The 22,753-nt window shown below is 32.5% G+C and overlaps 3 protein-coding genes and 2 pseudogenes across 4 annotated transcripts; 2 read left to right on the top strand and 3 right to left on the bottom strand.

The window, feature by feature from the left end:
- Nucleotides 1–737: 737 nt before the first annotated feature.
- Nucleotides 738–2,172, bottom strand: LOC107484329 (uncharacterized). Its single transcript, XM_016104932.3, has 4 exons — nt 2,034–2,172; nt 1,687–1,759; nt 1,543–1,598; nt 738–1,089 (listed from the first exon to the last, which is right to left on the bottom strand). Exons 1-4 carry the CDS (start codon nt 2,081–2,083, stop codon nt 975–977), a joined length of 294 nt encoding a protein of 97 aa, XP_015960418.1. The 5' UTR covers nt 2,084–2,172; the 3' UTR covers nt 738–974.
- Nucleotides 2,173–2,527: 355 nt separating this feature from the next.
- Nucleotides 2,528–5,221, bottom strand: LOC107484317 (uncharacterized; annotated as a pseudogene).
- A 3,223-nt stretch (nt 5,222–8,444) lies between these two features.
- LOC107484383 (uncharacterized) lies at nt 8,445–9,323 on the top strand (annotated as a pseudogene).
- Nucleotides 9,324–11,028: 1,705 nt separating this feature from the next.
- LOC107484337 (uncharacterized) lies at nt 11,029–15,117 on the bottom strand. Of its 2 annotated transcripts, XM_016104941.3 has the most exons (9): nt 14,991–15,117; nt 14,642–14,854; nt 13,712–13,943; nt 13,181–13,331; nt 12,712–12,934; nt 12,513–12,604; nt 12,107–12,242; nt 11,586–11,917; nt 11,029–11,491 (listed from the first exon to the last, which is right to left on the bottom strand). In XM_016104941.3, the coding sequence occupies exons 1-9, from the start codon at nt 15,035–15,037 to the stop codon at nt 11,241–11,243; spliced, it is 1,677 nt and encodes a 558-aa protein (XP_015960427.1). In that variant the 5' UTR covers nt 15,038–15,117; the 3' UTR covers nt 11,029–11,240. The 2 variants fall into 2 exon arrangements, with proteins under 2 accessions (XP_015960427.1, XP_015960439.1); XM_016104953.3 differs by lacking the exon at nt 14,991–15,117 and having other exon boundaries at nt 13,712–14,474; nt 14,642–14,781.
- Nucleotides 15,118–15,369: 252 nt separating this feature from the next.
- On the top strand, nt 15,370–17,591 carry LOC107484358 (uncharacterized). Its single transcript, XM_016104958.3, has one exon. The coding sequence runs from the start codon at nt 15,487–15,489 to the stop codon at nt 17,290–17,292; it is 1,806 nt and encodes a 601-aa protein (XP_015960444.1). The 5' UTR covers nt 15,370–15,486; the 3' UTR covers nt 17,293–17,591.
- Nucleotides 17,592–22,753: the final 5,162 nt, after the last annotated feature.

The following is a 22,753-nucleotide window of genomic DNA, read 5'->3' as shown; positions in this document are numbered from 1 at the left end:
TTTAGACAATGAACTAATAAAAGAGAAAATTCAAATGCTAAAAGGTCTTGATTAAGGTTAAGAGTCAAAAGATTTCTATATTTGTCACTAGCCACAAACATGATAATTATTAAAAATTAATTTCACTTCATTAACCTGTACATATTGAGAAAAGTTAAATAGACATAATTGGCTTTAATTCACAAATCTCAACCAACTTACTAATTGAATTTAGTAAAATCTTAATATTAGTGAAAACAAGATCAGCTAACAATTCTAAATTATCCATATAAAAAAAAAAAAAATCTCAAACCAAGAAAAGAAAAATCTACTCCATAACTAATGTAAATATTTTATGCATAAAAATAAAATATCATAAATTGCAATAATTAGTAAATAACTACAACTAACCAATGCAAAATGTTAATACTAACAACTCAAATAAACATAAATAAAATTTAAAATATCAAATTCTCATAATTTCATGACAACTACCTAAAAGGCTACTTTCATTTTCTTCCTAAATGCCATTTAAAACAATAAGCTATGAAGCATGAATACGAACATAGGATATGTCACGACATGAAATACTTAAAATAAATTTTTATATTAATAAATAATATATACTATTTCTAATCTTATTTCTAGAATATACATTAAGAATAAAAAATAAAATTGGACACTGTTGACGCGTGATAGTATTTAAGTGTGTCCAAATATATTTGAAAAAGTATTTTATATTTTATATTAAGACACAGTTAGACACAAAAGACGAACGTATGAGATGAGTATCATGTCTAAAATTTGTCCAAAATTTGTCCGTCATGCATGCACGACAACTTCGTGCTTCGCAGGGCCAATAAGCAACCTTCCCCTTTAACAAGTTGGATGGAAGTGAAAAATGCAAATACAAATATAAATATACTATGAGAAAGCCTAATAGGATTATATATAATGGTTGGAGTAGCAATACATTCTATAAGAATAAGTGAATGTCACAATTCCATTTCTTGACCAAATTCTTCAATTGTTTTTGTGGCCAGTGTAAGGACATCTATAAAAGCACTAAAAGATGCTCGAAGAAATCTTGCTTCTGTTGCCTCAAAATGCCTGAATGGAACACAGGGAAAAGAATACAATTAGATATTATGAAGAACCCTTTTAAGCTGAACTAACTAGTTACAGCAAAAAAAATTCTTAAAGAGAAAATCCAACAAATTTTAGCATAACTGATGATGATTGATTACAAAAATATGTTCCACTCGTGTTTGTTTGAAACATTGTGTTCGTGTTGGATCACATGGCAGGTAGATCAGAAATGAAACCGTTGAGAAATTGAGATTTCGTACAACTTAAAGATGTGGCTTAAGTAGTAACAAACTATTAGCTAATGACAAATGTGTCTAACTAATCAAATAACAACTCATCCAAAACATAACTTACTCTTAGAACAGTAGCTGAACAAGAATTGTTTCAGTTGAACAGGAAAGGATGCACAATTCATGCAGATTATAGAAGCATTGATAGAATAAGAATAGCATAGAGGCTACAGAAGAGACTCACGCTGAAAGCTTTCCATGAGACACTGTCATGAGTCGTTTCACCTTGTCTGGTTGCAACTGCGGCAGATATCAAATCGAATTAGAAACTCAATGAGAAATTTTTCGGTAAAAGAATGGAAATTTCATAGCTTGAAGAAACAATGACCTCCTTATCAACAGCTAAGGCTGCGCATACGATATCAGCATGTTGTTCATGTCCAAAATCCACTTCTAGGTCACTGTAATGGTCATGAACTATTACTAAGAGACAAATTTGGTACATTAGCTTATCAAAGTGTTCATCAGAAGTTGGTGAAGTTCGTATTCAAATAACACGGTATCCACTTGCACACATATAATTCACAAATAAGAGCTCAGATACCAAACAAGAATGCAATCTAAGACCACAAAAATCAAAACTTGGGAGTGATTAAATTCATGGATAGCATATAAAACAATGCAAATAGAAGATTAAGAAAATACTAAATTTTTCAGAGAGAGAGAGAGAGAGACCAGCTGAATGGCCATTGGGATCCGGCTTCTGCTGTTGCTGTGGCAGCCATTTCTGTTCTGATGATTCCAACAGCGGAGGGAGGAATATCACAGCAACAGATATTGGGCTTTCTTGGGTATGGGCCTCGCCAAACCAATTGGACCAAATGAAGCCCACTAATCGAAGAAAAGTGGAGCCCAGACAGAATACGTCTTCTCAAGTCCCAAGAAAAAAAGCGAATACTTCTTCTTCTTGTTTGTGTATGTGTGTGTTATACTATTATTATTCTTTTTTTTTTTTAGAGCTGGAATATTCTATCACTCTGACCCGATATCTAATTTATGCATATTGAATTTTTTATATTATAATGTCCCTATCAAAAAAGAAAGATAACAAAAAGATTTATCGTTTTTTTGTTTTTAAATGTGAGATCTATTAATAATTGCAGTATGTTACTTTTATCTCTAAAAATAAGAGTGGGAGCAGTATGACCTTGATGGTAAACTTCACTAAATAACAAATCAGATCTCTACCAAAACACACTTGTAATATATACAATAGAAAAATGAATTACTCGTGACATATATGACTAATTTTATTTGATAATTCAGAAACATACCATTACACATATCTAATAGTCAACTTCTTTGCTCACAGTTTCTTCCTTGATTAATATATACACTTGTGATGAATCCTATCAGCATAAACATAAGATCAGAGTGGTGTTGGTGAATGAATCAGTTTATAATGAAGGAAACATCCATCCCATGGTCCAAGTCCAACCAAGAATCAAACCAGCACCAGAAAGGCCTAAACCCACAGCAAAAGCAACAACACATTTTCCAATCCCACATTTTTTGTTACCATTTCTGCGATGACTCTTCTTCTTCAGCTGCATTTCCTTCATTGGCATCCAAGGTAATGATGCTGGAATCAGATTCAACAAAGGCTGGTTTATGTTTGGGAGTTGAAGGCACAGATTCTCCAGCTGCAGGATGTGAAACCATTGCTTGTAAGCAAAGAGTTGCGAGGCCTGTCTGAAAAAGAGGCTCAGAAGGTGCTCCTTCTCACTGTATGCTTGTTGCGCTGCTTTTTCGGCCTCCCTTGCTCTTTTTTGGGAGTGGCACAATGCTTCCAACAAGTCAGACACGCTACTGTTCTCAGAATTTGTTTGCCGATCCTCGCTGCTCGAAATAGAATCCTTGCTCTGGCTGGAACTGAATATATGAAACATTGTTTAGATAAACCGATCTTAGCAATTAGCACAATAAAATTGAACTTTTTAGAAATTAACATTTGAAATCAAATTCGTTGATCCTGCACATGAGCTTATAGAACATGTAGTCACTGCCGAAAGACTGTCCGAACTAGTAGAACCAAGAAATTGAAAGCCAAATTTAATAATCGACTTGGTAGGTCAATACTTTAAACATGAAAACAAAGACAACACAGAGTTAAAATGCAAAAACTTTAAAGTATCCCAGATACCAGAAATTCATGTTTAAATCCTGATAAGAATAGCCAGAGGTGGGAGTTCCAGATGTACAACTATTGATATTGGGAGAACCGGTCTTGGCTCTCCAGTCTATAGATGATAGTGGAGTTTTGTCAAGCTCAACACTGGGCTTCTGCTTAATATGTTTAGTTTGTGGCTGAGGGAGATCACAATTCTCTATATGGTCAATTGACTTTTGAGCAACCAAGGAAGCCAACTCGTCTTTTCCAGCAGTGCGCCACCAAGGCCCGGTTTTCTCTGCTCCCATCAAATGTGACTCCAGATCAGAAGCTGACGTTTTACTTTGTTCATAGGACAAAAAATCAGCAATATCACAGTCCATAAAATGACCATCAGAGAAACAGAATTCTTTCTGTTGTTTCTTCTTAGCTGTTAAATGAAAATCATTATGCAGTGAAGCCTCGGTTTTCGACATCTTGGTATTGCTGCTGGTTTTCACGCATGTTGGAGAGGCATACCATGGGTGATCTACGGCTACATTGGGCTTTCGGCGTATGAAAGAGCATCAAAATCAGATTGATCTCCCCCAAGTTTGATATCATCATCAACAAAACCATACACGGCACACTGCTCAGACCGCCAAGAATAGTGAGGCTGAGATGTATAACTTGCTCTTCCCCCCATGTTGGTTTTCACATTCAGCCACCATCTTTTTCCTGTTGTTGATCTATCAGAATTCAAATCATGATCATCAACAGAACTACTATGCGGCCAATCAGATTCTAAATCTTTCAAAAATGATGATGGTTGATCAGAAGAATTAGGCTTCCTAAAATCTTGAGCAAAACAATTAGCTCTATAAGCACCCCTCTCTTGTGATGATGCCATTACCTCTTTTCTCTGATTAAGGGCCAATTTTATGGAGCAACATTTGATGGATCCAGCATCTGTTATTAGTAAGACAAACTCAAACACATTAGATGGATTATAATGCAGATTTCAAACTCAAATCTTAATGAAATAGTAACAACAATTTTCTTTTTTTTCTCCCCACCCTCTCTTGGACTACTTATAAGCCAATACTAACACAAGGAACTTTAGATTATTAATGAAATAAGAAGTCAACCAGTAAGTAAAGAATGAAACGGTCAACAGAAAAAAGAACCAGAATGATCCAGTTTGATACTGATGACAGCAAAGCGATAATTCAACGAAGTCGTTACTTTTCAACAAGAATAATTAAGTTTCAATAAATAATAGCTATCAAGTCAAGTTATCATCACATTATGTAGTAAGGAGAAAAAACGAAATAATATATAGGCAATGCAGGAGTAACAAGAGAAACTTTTTGGTGGCTACTGAAACAGAAGGAGCATGACCATTATCGATATGCAATAGAGCTTTAAATTCACCCAAAGAACGAGAACCTAATTGAAGGTAACAAGTATATAGTATACGGAAAGTTGAAAAAATTCACAAAGGGTTTTGAAGAGAGGTTCCAGCGAAACAGCAGAAGCAAAGCAAGCATATTCGTTCAATCAAAGGAAACGGATCACGCAATAAACACACACAGAGAGAGAGAGAGAGAGAGAGAGAGAGAGAGAGAGAGAGAGAGAGAGACTTGCCTTTGCTTAAGATCTGAGAAGTGAAATAGTGGCACTTGATGAATCAAACACTATAATTGGGAGCGACAAAGGGAGAGAGAACTTTATTTTGGTTTGGTTTCTTGTTGGTTCTTCCTTCTTACAAGTTACAAAGAAACATATCCTACATTCGTGTGAACACATATTAAATAGAATTCTTTTACACACAAACAAGTTTTTTTTAGTATCTATCTACTTAATATACTAAAATTGGGTTTTTCCCCGACTACTAAAGGTGACGTGTCGATCTCTCATGCCTCTGTTTTCCCTCCAAAACGAATAAAATTTTTTTCTATTCTAAATTATTTTATTGTAATTATATTATAATTAATACTAAATGAATAATATATAATAATACTAATTTAGCAACATATCTTCATTATAATTATATCAAATCAATATTTAATGCACTATTAAACTACTTATCAATTATCAATTAAAAATACTTTTAATAATTTTAATGATAATAATAATATCAGTAATAGTAATAATAATAATAAAAAATCTTTGTTACCCGATTCACGTATGTCAAATAATTTTTCTAAATTATTTTATAAAAAATATCTTTAATATAATTATATTGTAATTAATATTTAATGAATAATATATAATTATACTAATTTAGAAACATATCTTCATTATAATTGTATCAAATCAAAATTTAATGCATTATTAAAAAATTACCTTAATAATAGATAATTTACATATTTATTTTTGTTTTACTAAAGTCTATATATAGTGTTTTCCTGTGGTATTGAATCTAAATTTGAGAGTCAATTCATAATTTTATATTTAGTGTATTTTTTACTACTTCATAGAATAAGAATGTATTCTTCGTTTTTTATTGAAGTTGATCCTTTTAAGGTACAATTTATAATTTTTTCTAATATTTTTTATATACCCATTCTATTATATTATTCTTTTGATAATTTTTTATTTGTTGTTACTCTAAGTTATTCTTATCGTCTAATGTTCCAATTCGATTGTCTTTTGCCACAATCATTTACAATGCATCACATCCATGAAATACCTCATCGAGTTATCTTCACTAATTCAGGTTCCAATTACATGGATGTAAGCGTTCAAAGAAGGGGCAATAATCTCTACTTTACTGAAGGATGGTTGCATCTACTCACCTATTATGACCAACCTAATGGAATGTGGTTAAAGTTAACTTTCTTGGGAGGAGCTCGATTTTTTATTGAGGAATTGCATCCACAAAATTTTATAGGGCAAGTGAGTTGTCTTCACTGATTCGGATTCCAACTACATGGATGTAAGCGTTCAAAGAAGAGGCAATAGTCTCTACTTTACCGAAGGATGTAAGCGTTCAGTTTTGCTAAATTAATGACAAATTCAGATATGCAATTTTCAACGATTGGAAATATATTTAAATTTTCTTAGTTTAAGTTGTTCATTATTAGAATAATTTTTTAACATATTTTGATTTTTTTCAAAAATTACCAGCTTTCTTTTGCATGCATGCAATGTCATTGAGGGGAATAAGAGTTAGTTTGGTTTCTCGATGTGGCAATTCTATACTTTGCCGCATTGCATGGATAGCGGATGATGAAACTTATCTAACAAGAGGATGGTCTGATTTTGTACGAATTCTAAATATTGAAACTTACGATGTTATTTCAGTTGGTTGTCGTTACAAGAATGATTCTATACTATACGTGACTAAGGACTAGAATATGTTCAATATTGTTTAGGTAATTTGGTTTTACTATTAGTATTTGATTAAATTATAATTATAGATTTTTAAATTATTGTCTCAATTTATATATTAGATTATTTTTTGTGGATGTGCTATTTTTAAATAATTTAATAAAATGAAGTAGTGTCAGATATTATTAAGTTTATTTTATCATTTATTTTTTTATTTGTATTTTCATTATATTTGACAAAAAATAAATCTACACATATATTAAATCGTTGACCTAAAGACAATTTATTTACCAATAAAAACAGATTTTATTTATAATTGGAATAAAATTTATTTGCCAATAATCAATGGATAAAATTGAAATTACACCCGTGTCATATAATTATAATTGATTAATTGGTATAAAATAAAATTATACCGGTGTCATGAGTAATAATTTAAATAATTATATCTTAACAAAATATAATTTGAAATAATTTATAAACAATTATCTTAACAAAAATAATTATTTAAAAATCAATGCAAAAAATAATTATTAATAATAGTATTATTAATTGGGTAAATAATATAATTTCAAATTATTACTTGAAATATAAATAATATATGGAAATCTATTGAGTAAGTCAATGATTTTGTACCTTAATAATTTGACAATTATTACTCAATTAACCAGTTAATTAAATTAGTAATAATAATTTTCAATTTCAAATTTTGTATATTAAGTAGTTATTAAAAACTGGGTAATAACGATTTATACGGGAAAATCATTGATAATTCAATTAACCATAAAGAAGATAATATACTAACAGTTTTAGTATATTATTTATGGCAAGAGAAATTATTTTCTCAAATTAAATTTTATATAATTATAGTAAGTCTCTATAATTAAAGCAATATAAAACTGCTTCATATATAGAAATAATATTATACATATTTATATATCTCTTCTTTTATCTCTTTTTTTCAAAATATTGACATATAATTAATGTAGAAAATATATAATATTAAACTGTTTTGTTATGCATATATATGAATTTATATAATAACCCGTATAATTTATACGTATGTCATAATACATATGTCAAGAAAAGATTCCATAATTTTTGAAAACCACTGTTTTGTTATATGAAATTGAAATTGAAATTAAATAATTTTTATTTATATAATTTTTTTTATTAGTATCAAGTATTTCCAAAAAAACATTCTTATGGTCAACTATATCATGCTCAATTAGGTCTAAAGGATGTATAGTTTTAAATGTTGCTTCGAGTGGGATTGCTGCACTTTTGTTGCCTAATGGAAGAACTGCACATTCAAGGTTTAAAATTCCTTTGTTCATAAATGAGGATTCTTTGTGTAGCATTAAACAGGGAAGTCCTCTTGCAAGGTTAATATCCAAGGCCAAATTAATCATATGGGATGAAACTCCAATGATAAGTAAGTATTGTTACGAAGCTTTAGACAAATGCCTCAGAGACATCTTAAGGTGCTAAGATTCGTATAATGCTCATTTGTCATTTGGAGGTAAAGTTGTTGTTCTCGGAGAAGATTTTAGACAAATTTTATCTGTGATTCCCAGAGGCTCAAGGCAAGATATAATTCAGTCTTCTATTAATTCTTCATATTTGTGGCATAATTGTAAGGTTTTGAAACTTACAAAAAAATGAGATTGTCACTAGGTGAAAACAACAATATACAAGAACTCAGAAATTTTGCAGAATGGCTACTCAAAATTGGTGATGGTTTGGCTGGTGATACAACAGATGGTGAATCGATCGTTCATATACCATCTGACATTTTGATTAAGAATTCTGAGACAATTTTGGATGACCTCATTGATTTCGTGTATCCAGATATGTTATCCAATTTATCTGTTGAAAATTATTTCAAGGATAGAGCAATTCTTGCACCAACTTTGGATTGTGTCACTGATGTCAACAACAAGATGACTGCAGGGTTACCTGGACAAGAAAGAGTCTACTTAAGTTCAGACTCTGTGTGTGCTGAAGAGGAAAATATGGAATTTGAGTTAGATGCTTTCTCGCCGGAGATTCTAAATGGAATAAATTGTTCAAGTCTACCACCACACAAGTTGGTTCTGAAGGTTGGCGCTCCTGTTATATTGCTGCGAAATATAGACCAAACTAATGGTTTGTGCAATGGAACGATGATGCAAGTTAGAAGAATGGGAAATCATGTGATAGAATGCAAGACTTTAACTGGTAACAAAGCTGGAAGTATTGTTCTTATCCCAAAACTGAATCTAATTCCAAATAATGAAACACTGCCGGTCAGGTTTCAAAGAAGACAATTCCCAATTATCATGTCATTTACAATGACAATAAATAAGTCTCAGGGACAAACTCTATCGAAAGTTGGAATTTACCTTCCAAGGCCAGTTTTCACCCATGGTCAATTGTATGTTACGTTATCAAGGGTAACGAGTAAAGATAGTCTGCGAGTGCTGTTGTAAGATCATGGACACTTGGAAGATAACTGCACGATGAATGTGGTATATAGAGAAGTTTTTGAGAGCCTATAATAAAAAGGTAATAACAAAATGTCTTACTAAATCTATTTATTTATTAAAATTTATTACTATCACTTTTAAAAAAATTTAGAAATTATAGGAACTAATAGATGAATTCTTATTGTACATTAATAGTTTGAGAATATTAAAATTATCATTAAAATTCGTATGATTTTATTCTCTTGACAAACAATTTTATAATTACGTTAATCATGTAATTTTATATACAAACATTGATACAGTGTTGTTTCATATATATATTTTGCAGGTATCAAATGATAGTATTGAATTGTTATTCAGTAGGTTTAAATTATTTATTGTTTATTACAAAACTTTCTGTATTAGGATTCTCTATTAATTTGTTCTTCATTTTGAGCTGATTTTGATATTTTCTTACTTCACAGTAAACCAACATATAAAATTTTGTTGGTAGATTTAAGTATTACTAGATTATTTATGGTCATATTGAGTATATATGTCTGATTTATTGAAAAAAGTAGATTAAATAACTATTTTATAGTTAATACAATTAACATTATATTAAGAAAAGAAAAACAACGCATACAAGTTATTTTTTTATTAATTAAATTATTATAATTAAAATGAAATTTAACATAACAACTTAAAATTATAATTTTATGGCACGGGTGATTAAACTCGTTGTTCCTATAAATTCTTGTTTTTTTCCTTTTATGCAGTAGTTTCTACATTTAATTTTTCTATTCTCAAATTTAGAATTTCCTTTACTATACTTGTTTTGTTGAGAATCACATTTTTGTTTTCATGTTAATGACACAAAGTAAATATAGAAAGAATTTTAAGTATATCAAGTACATTAATATTTTAATAATTTTAATTATTAATTTTAATTATAAAAATATATATAATTTAATTAAAATCAACTATTAAGATTATTGAAATACCGATATTCAAATATATTTCAAAACTTTTATACCATATAATTCATTTTTTGCGAATGAATCTAATATTTTTAAGAAATTTTATCTTAGTTTTAAAATTTATCTAAACATGATTATCATTTAAAGAGTTACCATTTAGAAACACGCTATAATTTTAAGAGTAATAAAAGTAGGAATTAATACGAAATATTAAAAATGACATAGATGCTATAATTGTGTACAGCATGACCATACTCATTTTATCTTTTGGCATTTGTCCTTGTCCAAAATATTTCTTTAGTTAGTACTGTTGCTCCCAGCAGATGCATTCTATTCGATTCTCGTTCTCGTTTGACTATTTGATCTCTACTCTCTAAAATATCTAATTATGTTCTCGTGTCTTCCATATTTATTGTGCCATGCCGAAGAAGATTGTCTTTCCAGTGATACCTCTGTAATGTGGATTGTATTTCATCTTCCACTTCTCTTTATGTTTCTTGTCCTTTATCTTGGCAAAATCAAAGTGATAATTATTTTAAACGGAAGATATATGGAAATTAAACATTTTTTTTCCTGAAAAGATTGCTGTCAATTTTAGACATCATATTCAGCTAGTTACGCATTGTTTTCATTTATCCCTTGCAAGTTAAGATAGAAAACGATGCTTGAATTAGCATCCAAATTAATTAATTAGTTACGCGTCGCTCTCAGAGAAAATAGCCACTATTTAAGACTTGTTATTCACCTTAACACGTAAGTATGTATGAATTAATACAGATACATGGGCCACAGCCAGTCAGCCACAGGTCCTCTTAATATTCTAAATAAATCGATTCCAACACTCTTCTTCCTATTCATTTACTCATTTCCAGTTCCTAAACAAAAAACAGTACACTAAATCGTAACCAATCTGATTGGTTTAGACTTTCTATTTCTATTTTTATTATTTTTTAAACCCGCTTGGATTGCCATTTAAGCTCACAAAGACAGCACCAAAAAGGAGGCCATATTATACTCCTTGTCCTTGAGTTCAGTGATAAATCATCTGCTTATACTTCTTCCTAAGCAAAGACAACCTTCTCTGCAAGGGAAGCATTTCATCACTTCTCCCTAGTTTATCCAAGAAGGACACAATCTTTTTTAGTGTAACCAAAACCTCCTCACTCTCATATCCAAATTCCTTCTCTTGTATATCTAGAATCCTCCTAAGTAGCACAAGTAACTCACTCTCATCTTTACCAACTCGGGTTTGAATAGACACCAAACAGTCCAAAGCCTCCCCTGCCATGCATAATATCATGTTAAAATAAGAATTTTGATTTACACTCTCGCGGCAAAATGTAACAGGAATTATGGAAAGGAAAGGGGAACATACCAACTGGAAGAGAATCTTCTCCAAAAGTCTTCTCACGGATGCGCAAAGCATCCAGTGCCAGTTTCTCAGCTTCTTCATCTTGTTTCAAATGGTAGAGCGTAACTGCAAGTTGCAACATTGGAAAGCTGACTGACGGGTCATCGCTTCCCTTCTGCTTTATCATTATTTCCAAACTTCTTCTCAACAAGTGCTCAGCCTCTGCGTAATTCTTCGATTGGGAATATGAAGTTGCAAGATTTATCATGTGTGTCACTAAGCTGAGGTGACCCTTTCCTTTGTGCCTCTCTGTGATTAATAAGCATTCCTCTAATAACTCTCTGCCTTCTTGTGCTCTTAAAGTAAAGCAATAGAAACCACAGTGGGTGCCAAGTTACCATCAATTCTTAGTATTTGATTTTCCTTAATGTTTTCTTTTTTTAAATATGAGATAAATATTACTTTAGTTGTCTGAATTTGTTATTTGAATGCCAAAAGAAATACTTAAATCTTCCATTCAAAATACCAAGGTTGTAAAAGTTTACCTCCCAACAGCATGAAGCAACTCAGCAAGATCTACCCTCATCTTTTCCATGATGCTGTCATCTGGCGACAAGTAATTGGAATCATTCATGACATGAAGCGCACGTTCATACAAATGGATTGCTTCATCTGGCTTCCCTGCAAATTATATTTCATATCAATCAGTGCCAAAATATTGTGGCCAAAAACAAAAAGCAGAAAATGATGCGAATTCTATACTTGGACATCATTTATTTATTAAAAAATAAAATTCATGCATGAAAGAGCTTGTAACCAACATTTGTCTTAAATGATACACCGCCAAATAAAAAAAGAACAATACACACAATAAAGCAGAGAAAGAACTAGATAAAGAAAGAGGAATATGTAAACAAAAATGAAGTTGCATAAGTGAGAATGTACAGTTACCTTGAGCACACTTAACTTGGGCTAGGGAAGTCATGGCCAATCCAATTCTTCCATCATTTTGTCCGTATGACTTTGTGTATATGTCTAGAACCCTAGAAAAAACATAAATACAGGTAATATGCAAGAAAGCAGAGCCATTAATGCATTGAATCAGAAAGGGCCATATTTTTTTTATTAGAAAAAAGAAGTTAAGCTCAACCTAGTAAAATGAGTTTCTGCATCATTGACTCTTCTTTCTTTCAGTAAAAGATTCCCAAGACCAAGTAAAGGTACAACCAAATCCTTACTTTCAGCACCTCTCTTAGACTCCAAAATAGTTATTGCACACTGGTATTTCTCTATGGCTTTTGTTGCTTTTCCAGTTGAACCAAGAACCTTTGCCATAGCCAAATAGGGTGTGACAAGAAAAGGGCTGTCCTTACCTAAAAGAAGAGATGAAATTGAGAAAACCAGAATTTTGAAACTTTGAACATCAACTGCATCTTAGATGGAAATTTTTTCAGGTAACTATAACTGGACACGCACAAATAAAAAAGTTTGAAGAAAATAGATCAAGTTTTTAGTGAAACCAAATAGACAATTAGCAGGTCAAAGTAAACACAACCATTCAACAGGCTGTACTAAATTAGAAAACAAAACTAACATTCCTAGCTGGAACATCCACTCACCATAAGTCCTTTCCATAATGTTGAAAGCCCTTTGATAAGTGTCCAGTGATTTTCCAAACTTGCTCAAAGTTGAATACATACTTCCCATATGCATTAGTATCAAATCAAGATGTGGTGAGTCATCCTTCAAATTGTCAATCACTTCTTTCATCTAGCATTAATGAAAATATGAGAACAGACACCACATAGAAAAGGGAGTGAAACACTATAAGATTCTAGAGGGAACTACAACTAAAATAAGTATGCAAATGTATGTCTTTCACCAGTGAAATATGACTTCAACAGATATGTGGAACAAATAATTATTGGCAACTATAAGTATACAATTACAAACAGATATAGTCACAAGGACACTACTTCAGCATGTAACATGTCAAACAAATTGATAGTTCATAACTTGAAAGGTACCAATTATAAGCCTCGTGTAAGAAAACATACTCTTCAAGACTAAAACCATGATAAACTTGACAAAATCAAAAGTAAAAATAAAATACTCAGAAATGGGAAAATCAGATAAAAAGGAAAGCATACCACATTCAACAGAGAACCAATAGTTTTTATGTCTCCAACAGCCACATAACCCAACGCTATGACATCCAGAAGTGCAGCTTCTTCAATGCCTTTAGCGCCAGCATTCATCCGATCTTTTACCACTTCATAATTTGCATTAAGTAGGTCAACAGCATCATCCTTTTTTCCCACCCTAATCATTCTTTTCACTTCATCAAACAATTCGTTCAACTCTCTCTCAAATTCGTTTATTCTGCGGAACACAACTTGCACAGTCAAGTGTAACAAAGAAAAACAATGAGGAGGAACAGTGAAGTCATTTCCACAATGGGGTAGTGCCAAATACAAAGTTTGTTATGAAAGAAACACAGATGGCCCATTAACCGCAAGCTCAAGTGGTGAGAAAAAGCATTAGGGTGAAAACAACAAATACTCAATTGAGGGAGGAGCTCAATTCATTAGGCATTAAGTGGTATTTTCCTTTCTTCCTGGTATCTTCTTCATCTCTGGTTATCTTCTCTTGTTTATCTTTTCTTCACATTATTCTTATTCCAATTCATACACTTGGTCCAGGTAGTGAAGCTTCCCATGGAACTCCCCTGCAACTTGAGTTTCCTCAGCAATCAATATATATCTCTTATACTTTCAGCTACTCCTTGTAATTAGCTTACTCATAGAACTATTATACTTCATTTGTGCATTGTTCTGGTTTTTTTTCTTCAATCACCTCATCAATATATATACATCAAGGACTTCATCTCATAAATTAGCTTGTGCCTACCAGCTGTTTGATTAATTGTTCCATCAAGTGACATTGGCAATCAGATAATGCTTCTAGCTATGTCGATGGAATAAAACCGCTTTATCATTCCATGACGAAATTTATAAAATTGGTCTAAAACATTTTAGACAAAAATTCAGAAATACTTGAAAATCTGAACCACTTCTTACCTCTGATTTTCATTAGCATTGGTGCGTCGGGAAGTCTCACCAAACTGCAAGGACTCAAGTGAAGCTCTTGAGGCACAGAAGCGAGCAACAGTCTTGATGGGTATAATGTAAAGCTTTGAAGTGTGATTCTCCTTTCTGTTATTACTAATTGGGAAGCATGCTATGCTTTTCAACTCACACACTGAAAACATACGTGGAACCTCTTTGCTACCCCTAATAACAATAATAGATAACAAAGGAAATTAGATGAAGACTTTTAGAAATTATTGCAATTAGAATTAAATATCTAAATAAACAGTAAAATCAAGAGCGGTGAGTTAGAGAATTGAAAGAGATAGAGAGAGGGAACCTGCATGGAGTGAAAGAGGGAGCAAGAAACGAAGCTGAAGGTTCCATTGTAGAAAGAAAGTGAAAGTTAGTGTTAGAGTTGGCATTCAGCACAGAGGCATAAACCGAGGTACAGGCTTACAGCAACACAACGAAACGGATAATGCGCTGCTAAGGGACTTTCCTTTTTTTTTTTGTTTCCTCCTTCTGTGCGTGCAGTTTTAATTGGGCCACTTGAAAGCCCAATTTTAATAGGTCGCGCCTGAATACCAAAGGCGAAAATTAACACTAATACCGTAATACGTAGCGGCGTCCTGAAAATGAGTTTAAAAATTTTGGCCCGCCATGGAACGCGCCAAAAGAAAACGGAAATCAAAAGAGCTGCCTTCCAAAATTCTAAAGTCCCCCGCTCAGGCTCTCCTCAAAACTCCACAGTCAACATTGTCATTTGTATTTTGAGTCAACCCAATTACAATCCTTTCTTATTCTTCTCTTGTTTCTACAACATTGTTATTATTATGGTGAGAGAGCAAACGGCCGTTTCCTTCTACAACAAGATGCGGGAATCGGCATCCAAGTCGTCCTCCACGCCGCTCCTCATCTTCCCTTCAACCTCCGATGTCGACTCACTTTGCGCCCTCAAGATCATCTTCCACATCCTCGAGTCCGATGGCCTCCAATACTCCTGCTACCCGGTCTCTTCCTTCAACGAGATCTACAACTACGCCGGCCCCACCCTTGCCTCCGCCGCTGAAAACGGTGACTATGTCTCAATGCTCTTAATCAACTGGGGCTGCCACAGGGACCTACAGAAGACTCTCAATTTGCCTCCCTCCGCCCGCATCTTTGTTGTAGATAGCCACCGCCCCATCCATCTCAACAATATCAGCCAAGAAAATGAATCAGTGGTTGTTTTGTTTACTGATGAGGATGAGAAGATAGCGGATCTTGTTTACAGTTTTGATATTACCCTTGCTGAGTTGGCCAATGCGAGCTACATGTGCAGGGAAAGCAATGAATTGGAAGAATCCGAAGAGGATTCGGATGAATCGGATGAGGAAGATAGCGAAAATAGCAACGATGATGAAGATCAACAGGGATCTAGGAGAAAGAGGAGAAGGGTTTCGGATTCTGATCCGGTTCAGTTTTTTAAGAAGCAGGTTAAGAGGTATTATAAGTTGGGGACTTTTCACGGGAAGCCTTCCGGGTGTTTGATGTATGAACTGGCTGATTCGCTACGTAAGAATACAAATGAGTTGCTGTGGTTGTCTTGTGTATCTCTTACTGACCAGTTTGTCCATGAGAGGTTGAGTGATGAGAGATACCGTGACGGTGTGGCGGAGCTAGAGGACCGTATAAGATGTGCTGGGAACTTGGATGTGGTTACATCAGTCACTCTCAAGGATGGGACTAAGATTCGGGCACCACATTCCTGCAAGATTGCTTGTGAGGATGAGCCTAGGCTTATGTTGTTGAAGGAGTGGAGCTTGTTTGATTCAATGTTGTGCTCATCCTACATTGCAACCAAGTTGAAGACTTGGAGCGATAATGGGGTCAAGAAGCTGAACCTTCTGCTGGCTAGGATGGGGTTTGCACTTGTCGATTGCCAGCAGAAGTTCCAGTACATGAGTATGGAGGTAAAGAAGAAGATGAAACATGAATTTGAGCGGTTTTTGCCAGAATATGGACTTACTGATTTCTATTATAGGAGTTTCTTGAGGATACATGGGTATAGCTCAAGGGTGTCTGCCGCGGATGTGGTGTATGGAGTGACTGCCCTACTTGAATCGTTTGTGAAATCAGATGGCTCTTGTGCATCCAAGCAATTCGGGGTGGCTTATGATGCATTGTCTTTAAGCAATCTTGATAAGCTCAAGGCCGGGATGCAACACGCAATTAGGATTCAGAGAGCTATCTTAAGGCAAGGTAGCACTGCGATTACAAAGAATGGGTGTATCAGAAGTGGGAGGAAGTTTCGGTGGGTGAAGCTTGAGGATTCGGTTGACACCAAGTTGCTTGGTTATCCGCAGGCATTGACTAAGTTCTGTTATTTTCTTATGGATGCTTTGAGAGAGAAGGGGGCACGGATGAAGCCTTTGCTCTGTGCTTGCTTGTCTCAAGAACCCAATAGGATGTTGATTGTAGGCGTTTATGGGAAGCCTCGCCTGGCCGGAGCTCAGGGGAATGCATTTGGGATTGCGTTTAGGAATGCTGCTGAGGAGATTGGAGCAGAGTTCTTCCATGAGTTGTTTGAGTCATCATGGATTCTTCTTGACTCTTCTACTGTAAATTCGTTCATGATCAGGTTGACTGAGAAGCTATGATGCTGCAACTCTGCTATGTATCTACTTCAAGGAAGTATGTTGACTTACTGAGAATATGTGGTAGTTGATGTTGAAACAAACATGTCTCTTTTTCTTTGTCTGTTATCTTATGTTATTTATAGCATATGTCCCCAATGTGTTCATAGGTACTTTCATGTAAACCTATGTCCGCAATAACGTTTAATTTGTTTAAAATACCCTTAACGTTGCAATTTAATCTCCAATAACTATTCTATATGTTTATTTATACAACATTATATATACAGGGACTTGATATAACTTTTTGTCCCATTTAACTATTCTATATATTTATTCACCGTGTTGTTGGTTAGGGTTATGAATTCATCTCCAATTTGTTGGCATTATTATTTTGCTGCTTCATATATAATCCTAGGTTATGAATTGACCTCCTATTCTGACCCTAAATAAAGAGAGATATAGATACAATTAAGAGTTAATTTGTTCTAATGCATCTTGCAACCAAAGGAAAATAATTGTTATTATAGGGAAAATTCATCTGAAATATTGTGTTGATGAATTTAGTGTGTAAAAATTGGCATGTTTTTTTGAAGTAATCATCACATTGTGGGTTAACTAGTCTCTATTGATAATTACTGTATTGGAATAAAGGGATGTTACTTTAATCTGTTGGATTCTCTAATGGTTTGGTGTTTGGGTTTGAACGTGTGATTCAAGTTACATGGTAATGCTGAATCCATGGCTGTGTTTAGCATTGGAGGTGGCGATGGTTCTCGAAGGAGGGATACAATCATTTTCACTTTTAAAGATGCAAAGATTTCTGTTTGAGTATGGTGATTTTATTCATGGACATCGTATAAGGTGAGTGGCTGCTTTTTAATTTGAATAAATAAGCCTTCGGTTTGATATTTGTTTTGGTTTTGCACTTGTATAGTTATATGAACGAAAAACTAAAGGGATCTTTTAACAATTGTGGCCTAAGCTGTCTAATCTCTATACATAAATAAAACAGGAGTTCTATTGTTATATGTATCTGTTGCTAAAGCAGAATAGAATCCACTTAAAGGCAAGTGTTATAATATAGCTTTGTTAAATTATGTAATTCAACTAACATCCCAAGTCTGATAGAATGCACTTAGATTGTGTTCCATTTTATAGGTGTATTTTCTTATGAATTTCTTTTTTTTTATTTTAATTATAGTTTTTGAAGATTTGTGAATCATCTAGAAAAGGGAATTGAATTTATGGTCTCTTATTTAATCTCTCTTTATTTTTTGCTTCTGACTGAAATAAGAATTTAGTACTAATGTGTCTATTAAGTTAAAAATTCGGAGATAATTTTATTGTCTCTTCACGATGTATTTCAAAAACAGAGAAATTCTTTATTCTTGAATAGCTTGACTTCTCAAAAATATACAATGCAAGAAATACTTTTATTTTGCCTCTTAACGAAGTGAAACAGAAGAATAGAAAAGAAAAAATTACACAGTCTCATATCCTGGTTCAATTATCATGTGCAATGTGACCTATATCTAATCTTCTTCATAACAATAGAAGAATTTTCACTATCTTTTATAAAGATTACAAATACCGATTTTTTTATGAATAAATCCAATCCTATTTTAGACAAAAATCTTTTACCCAAATTAGATTTGGTTAGGTTTACTCTTTAGATTTACAATCACTGAGTGCTTACCCAACTTAGCAAGAAAATCACCTAAGGATCATGTGTATAAGACAGAAAAACATACAAAATAGCTTTGACATAATTTTTTAGTTTTTTTTCTTATATCTCTCTTTACTTTTTCTCTCAATAGCTTTTATTGATATCTTACTATATGCCTTTTTCCATTGAAAAGAAACAAAGAAAAGATAAACACTAAAGAACAAAAAATTTAATGTAAAACTCTGAAAGAGAAGAGTAGTTTGTAAGCTATGAGAACTCAAACTGTGTGCTCATTTCTTGAAGCAATTTTTGGCCATTTACTTCTTTAATAGAGGAGTAAAACTTCCAAAATTTAAAACTTGGCTTGAACATTTGACTTCTCGAATATCACAGCAACAGCAGCAGCAGTGCAGAAAACAGGAACAGTGATTAAAGCTAACATGCAAATAAACCTTGTTGCTTTTCTTATATTTTTTTTCAATCATCTTTAAGGATCTGAGCTATTCATCAATACTTTGACTCCAAGTTTTATTCTTAATTCTTGATTTTACAGTAGAGCTTTATATCCTTTGCTTTTTTCAAATTTCTAGTTCGGTGCTTGTAGGAGAACATATTCAACAAATTAGCAATGAAGCACTAAGATGGAAAAGATTTTTTGATTTACCTCTTGATTTGATCTTAACTTCTGAATCCTAACTTTTGACTTACTTAAATTTGATAATCCATTTTTTTCTATGATTTGAACCTTAATCAGACTTTTTTTTTTGTGATTTCTTCGCATATGTAAGAGAAGAGAGAGAGAGAATAAGCTCGGCTGCTTTATTTTTTGTTTAGAGAAGAGTGAAGTTTCCTTTCTTTGATTGCAACCATTTTCATGGGCCATGAATGAGTGAATGAGCTTATTTCTTTTATCATGGGTCTGGATGATTTCTGTAAATTATTGTACAATAGGCAAATTTAATCACACACATAATTGAACTTTTAATCCAATAATAATGTTTAGTTATAATCACGTAATTTGTTATTATTTTTTTAAACTCAACAATTATCTTCCCTCCTTGATGACAAACATTATAAAATGAATTGTAAATAAAAAAATGAGAAGAGTTTAATGAACTTCCCTTTGATGATTTAGTATGTGTTTGAATGGTGGTTTATCAAACTTGAATTTGAATCAAAGTGATTTTATAAAATTGATTTTGTATAGAAGTAAGTTTATGTCAATATGATTTATGTTTGGCAACTTATACCAAAATTGATTTTAATAAAATAAATATTGTTTGGATAATATTAGTTAAAATCAGTTTTAGATAAATAATTACTAAAAAGGATATGACATTAGATTATAATGTTATTTTTTATGTATGTTTAATTTTTTTATACTTTTTTTATATTTTTTTTAAAATGCTATTTGTACACTAAAATCGGCTACTAAAATCAGCCACCAATGTATTTGTATATAAATACATGTGTGGTTTAATTTATTTTTAATGTATATTTATATTCTAACATATACTTTGTACTTGTGACTCACTTTGGTGGTTGATTTTAGTGTACATGTAGCGTTACTCGTGTTTTTTACATAATATATTTTTAGTACTTTTAATACTCTTTTTTAGTGCGCTATAATTTTTTACTATTATTATTATTTATGGTTATATTTTTTGTTTAATTTACTTTACCTAATAAGATCAATAAATTATATTATAAAAAGATCATAATAAATATAATATACAAAAATCATCATTATAAAAGTGTATAATGTCAAACAAAAAATTTATAAAAAACTCATATAAAGAGAAATAATAAAAATTTTATAAATAATACAATAACTTAAATAAAGAATAAAGTTGATTAAAAAATAAATGTTGAATGACAATGACTAAAAGCATTTTTGACCAATAAAAAAAATACCATTTTCGACCTTTAATATTTAATTTTGTGAGACTGATTAGTTTTTTCTTCAATGATGTATCTTCGGAACATGCTTATGTGATACGCTAATTACTAATATATTTTCTATTTAATTTTTATAAGTACAAATAATGTAAAAATCACTAATATTTTTTAGTTTTATACAGTAAATTTAATTAATGTATTAAAAAAATAAAAATAAAAATAAATGGCCTTGACAATTATTCTCAAAAGATAGTGAGACTTCCAACAAAATAAAATCTCTCAATTCTAGTTGGCTATTAATGGATAAATCAACAGTTTAATATGCTATGTAGGCTTATTCTATTAATACAGAGAAAAATATTGACAAAAAAACTAATCAGTCTCACAAAAATAAAGATAAAAAAAAAAATTCTTAAACATTTCATTATCATTCGAGACAATTGTTAGAACCATTTAAAAGTTTTTGTCAAAAAGAAATTCTTGGATTTGCATCAACCTCCGGCCACAAGGCACATAATAGATGGCTTGAGTTTTCTCTATCTTTACCCAACATAGTCGTAATGAGTTTACATTGTACCCTCTCTTATTAGACATCTTAGTTGTATTTTTTTAGCAAAGCAATTATGCAAGATTTTGTTTAACAAAATAGATTTTTCTTTAGAAATCGACAGTTTAGAAGTGCTTTGACATTTTTGAAAAGTTTAATTACTCTGTTGGTCCTTATAGTTTCACGAAATTTTCAATTAAGTCCCTATACTTTTTTCTTTTCAATTGAGTCCCCATATGTTAATTTTTTTTCAATTAAATCCCTACCGTGACAAAAACGTCAAAAATAACAGAATATTCTCTTAAAAGAAAGAATATTCTCTCTTTTAGGTTAGCAGGACTCTCTTCTATTTTTAAAATTCCAAAAAAAACCCTTCTCACTTCCACACTCACATATCCTTAGCCTTAACCTCTTCATCGAGCTCTCTCTGGATCTGTCGCGCCTCCTCCTCTCGGCGTCCCTGTCATGCCTCGTCCCTTGTATTCTACTCATCCCTTGTATTTTGCCGCGCCTCTGTCCCTCTCTCCCTCGCCGCGTCTCGCCTACATGCCTCCGTGCCTCCTGATAAACGAAATTTAGTATGCCGATTTAGAATTCAAGGATGAATATGATCGTGAGTATAGTCTAATCGACACTTAAATTTCGTACCAAACAATCCTACAATCTATATCCGAGAGTACTAGTCTCCCGAGTCGTCCTCCCTTGGAATTGGCAAAATGTGCATCTTATTGATTAGAAAGCTTTGTTAGGATTCTTTGAAAGTTTTAGCAAAGTAGTAGGAAACAAACTATCAATCATTAAAAGACTTGGCTTAGGATTGGCATTAGAATTTCTATCCTTATAGTTCTTTCAACGATGACAACAATTAGGCCATGCCTCATTTAGTTATCCCCTAGGTATAGAGGAAAGTCAAATGAAGATAATCAACTTGAGTCACAAGTCCTAGCTTCACTTCATAGGAATCTAACTTTAGTGCACTCCAAGTCAATTAGCAATCCCTAATTCCAAATCAACAATTGACACAACTATTCAACTTCTTCTAATGGTCCAACCCTATGCCAAGTGAGAAATTTCTACTCCATAACTAGTGTTGACATTTTATCAAACATTTGATGAGCAAGAAAGAAAGTCATAGTAAAATGAAAAGAAAAGTAGGACTAATAGTATTGCAACACAAGGAACTAACAACAAGCATCAAAGAGCAACAATGAGGATCAACTTCTCAAAGTATTGATGAAATTCAAAAACACAAAGTTGAATTCTAGATCTAAGAGAATTTAGCAATTACAACTACTACTTGAAATTGAGGAAGAAAATCTATGACATGAACAAAGCAAAGTGAGAATTGCAATGGATCTCACCAAAGAGTG

The sequence above is a fragment of the Arachis duranensis genome, chromosome 1 (genome assembly GCF_000817695.3).
Source record: "Arachis duranensis cultivar V14167 chromosome 1, aradu.V14167.gnm2.J7QH, whole genome shotgun sequence".
Classification (NCBI taxonomy): domain Eukaryota; kingdom Viridiplantae; phylum Streptophyta; class Magnoliopsida; order Fabales; family Fabaceae; genus Arachis; species Arachis duranensis.
Note: the sequence above shows the minus strand (reverse complement) of the source record. Positions and strands in the feature narration are given on the sequence as shown.

Coding starts and splice junctions, on each gene's coding strand:
- LOC107484337 (XM_016104941.3), bottom strand. CDS start 15,037: ATGGAACCTTCAGCTTCGTTTCTTGCTCCCTCTTTCACTCCATGCAG. Junction 13,944..14,641: donor AATGCTAATGAAAATCAGAG/GTAAGAAGTGGT, acceptor TGTGTTCCGCAG/AATAAACGAATTTGAGAGAG. Junction 12,243..12,512: donor CCAAGTTAAGTGTGCTCAAG/GTAACTGTACAT, acceptor TATAATTTGCAG/GGAAGCCAGATGAAGCAATC.
- LOC107484329 (XM_016104932.3), bottom strand. CDS start 2,083: ATGGCTGCCACAGCAACAGCAGAAGCCGGATCCCAATGGCCATTCAGC. Junction 1,760..2,033: donor TCCCAATGGCCATTCAGCTG/GTCTCTCTCTCT, acceptor TGACCATTACAG/TGACCTAGAAGTGGATTTTG. Junction 1,090..1,542: donor TCTCATGGAAAGCTTTCAGC/GTGAGTCTCTTC, acceptor TGTTCCATTCAG/GCATTTTGAGGCAACAGAAG.
- LOC107484358 (XM_016104958.3), top strand. CDS start 15,487: ATGGTGAGAGAGCAAACGGCCGTTTCCTTCTACAACAAGATGCGGGAA.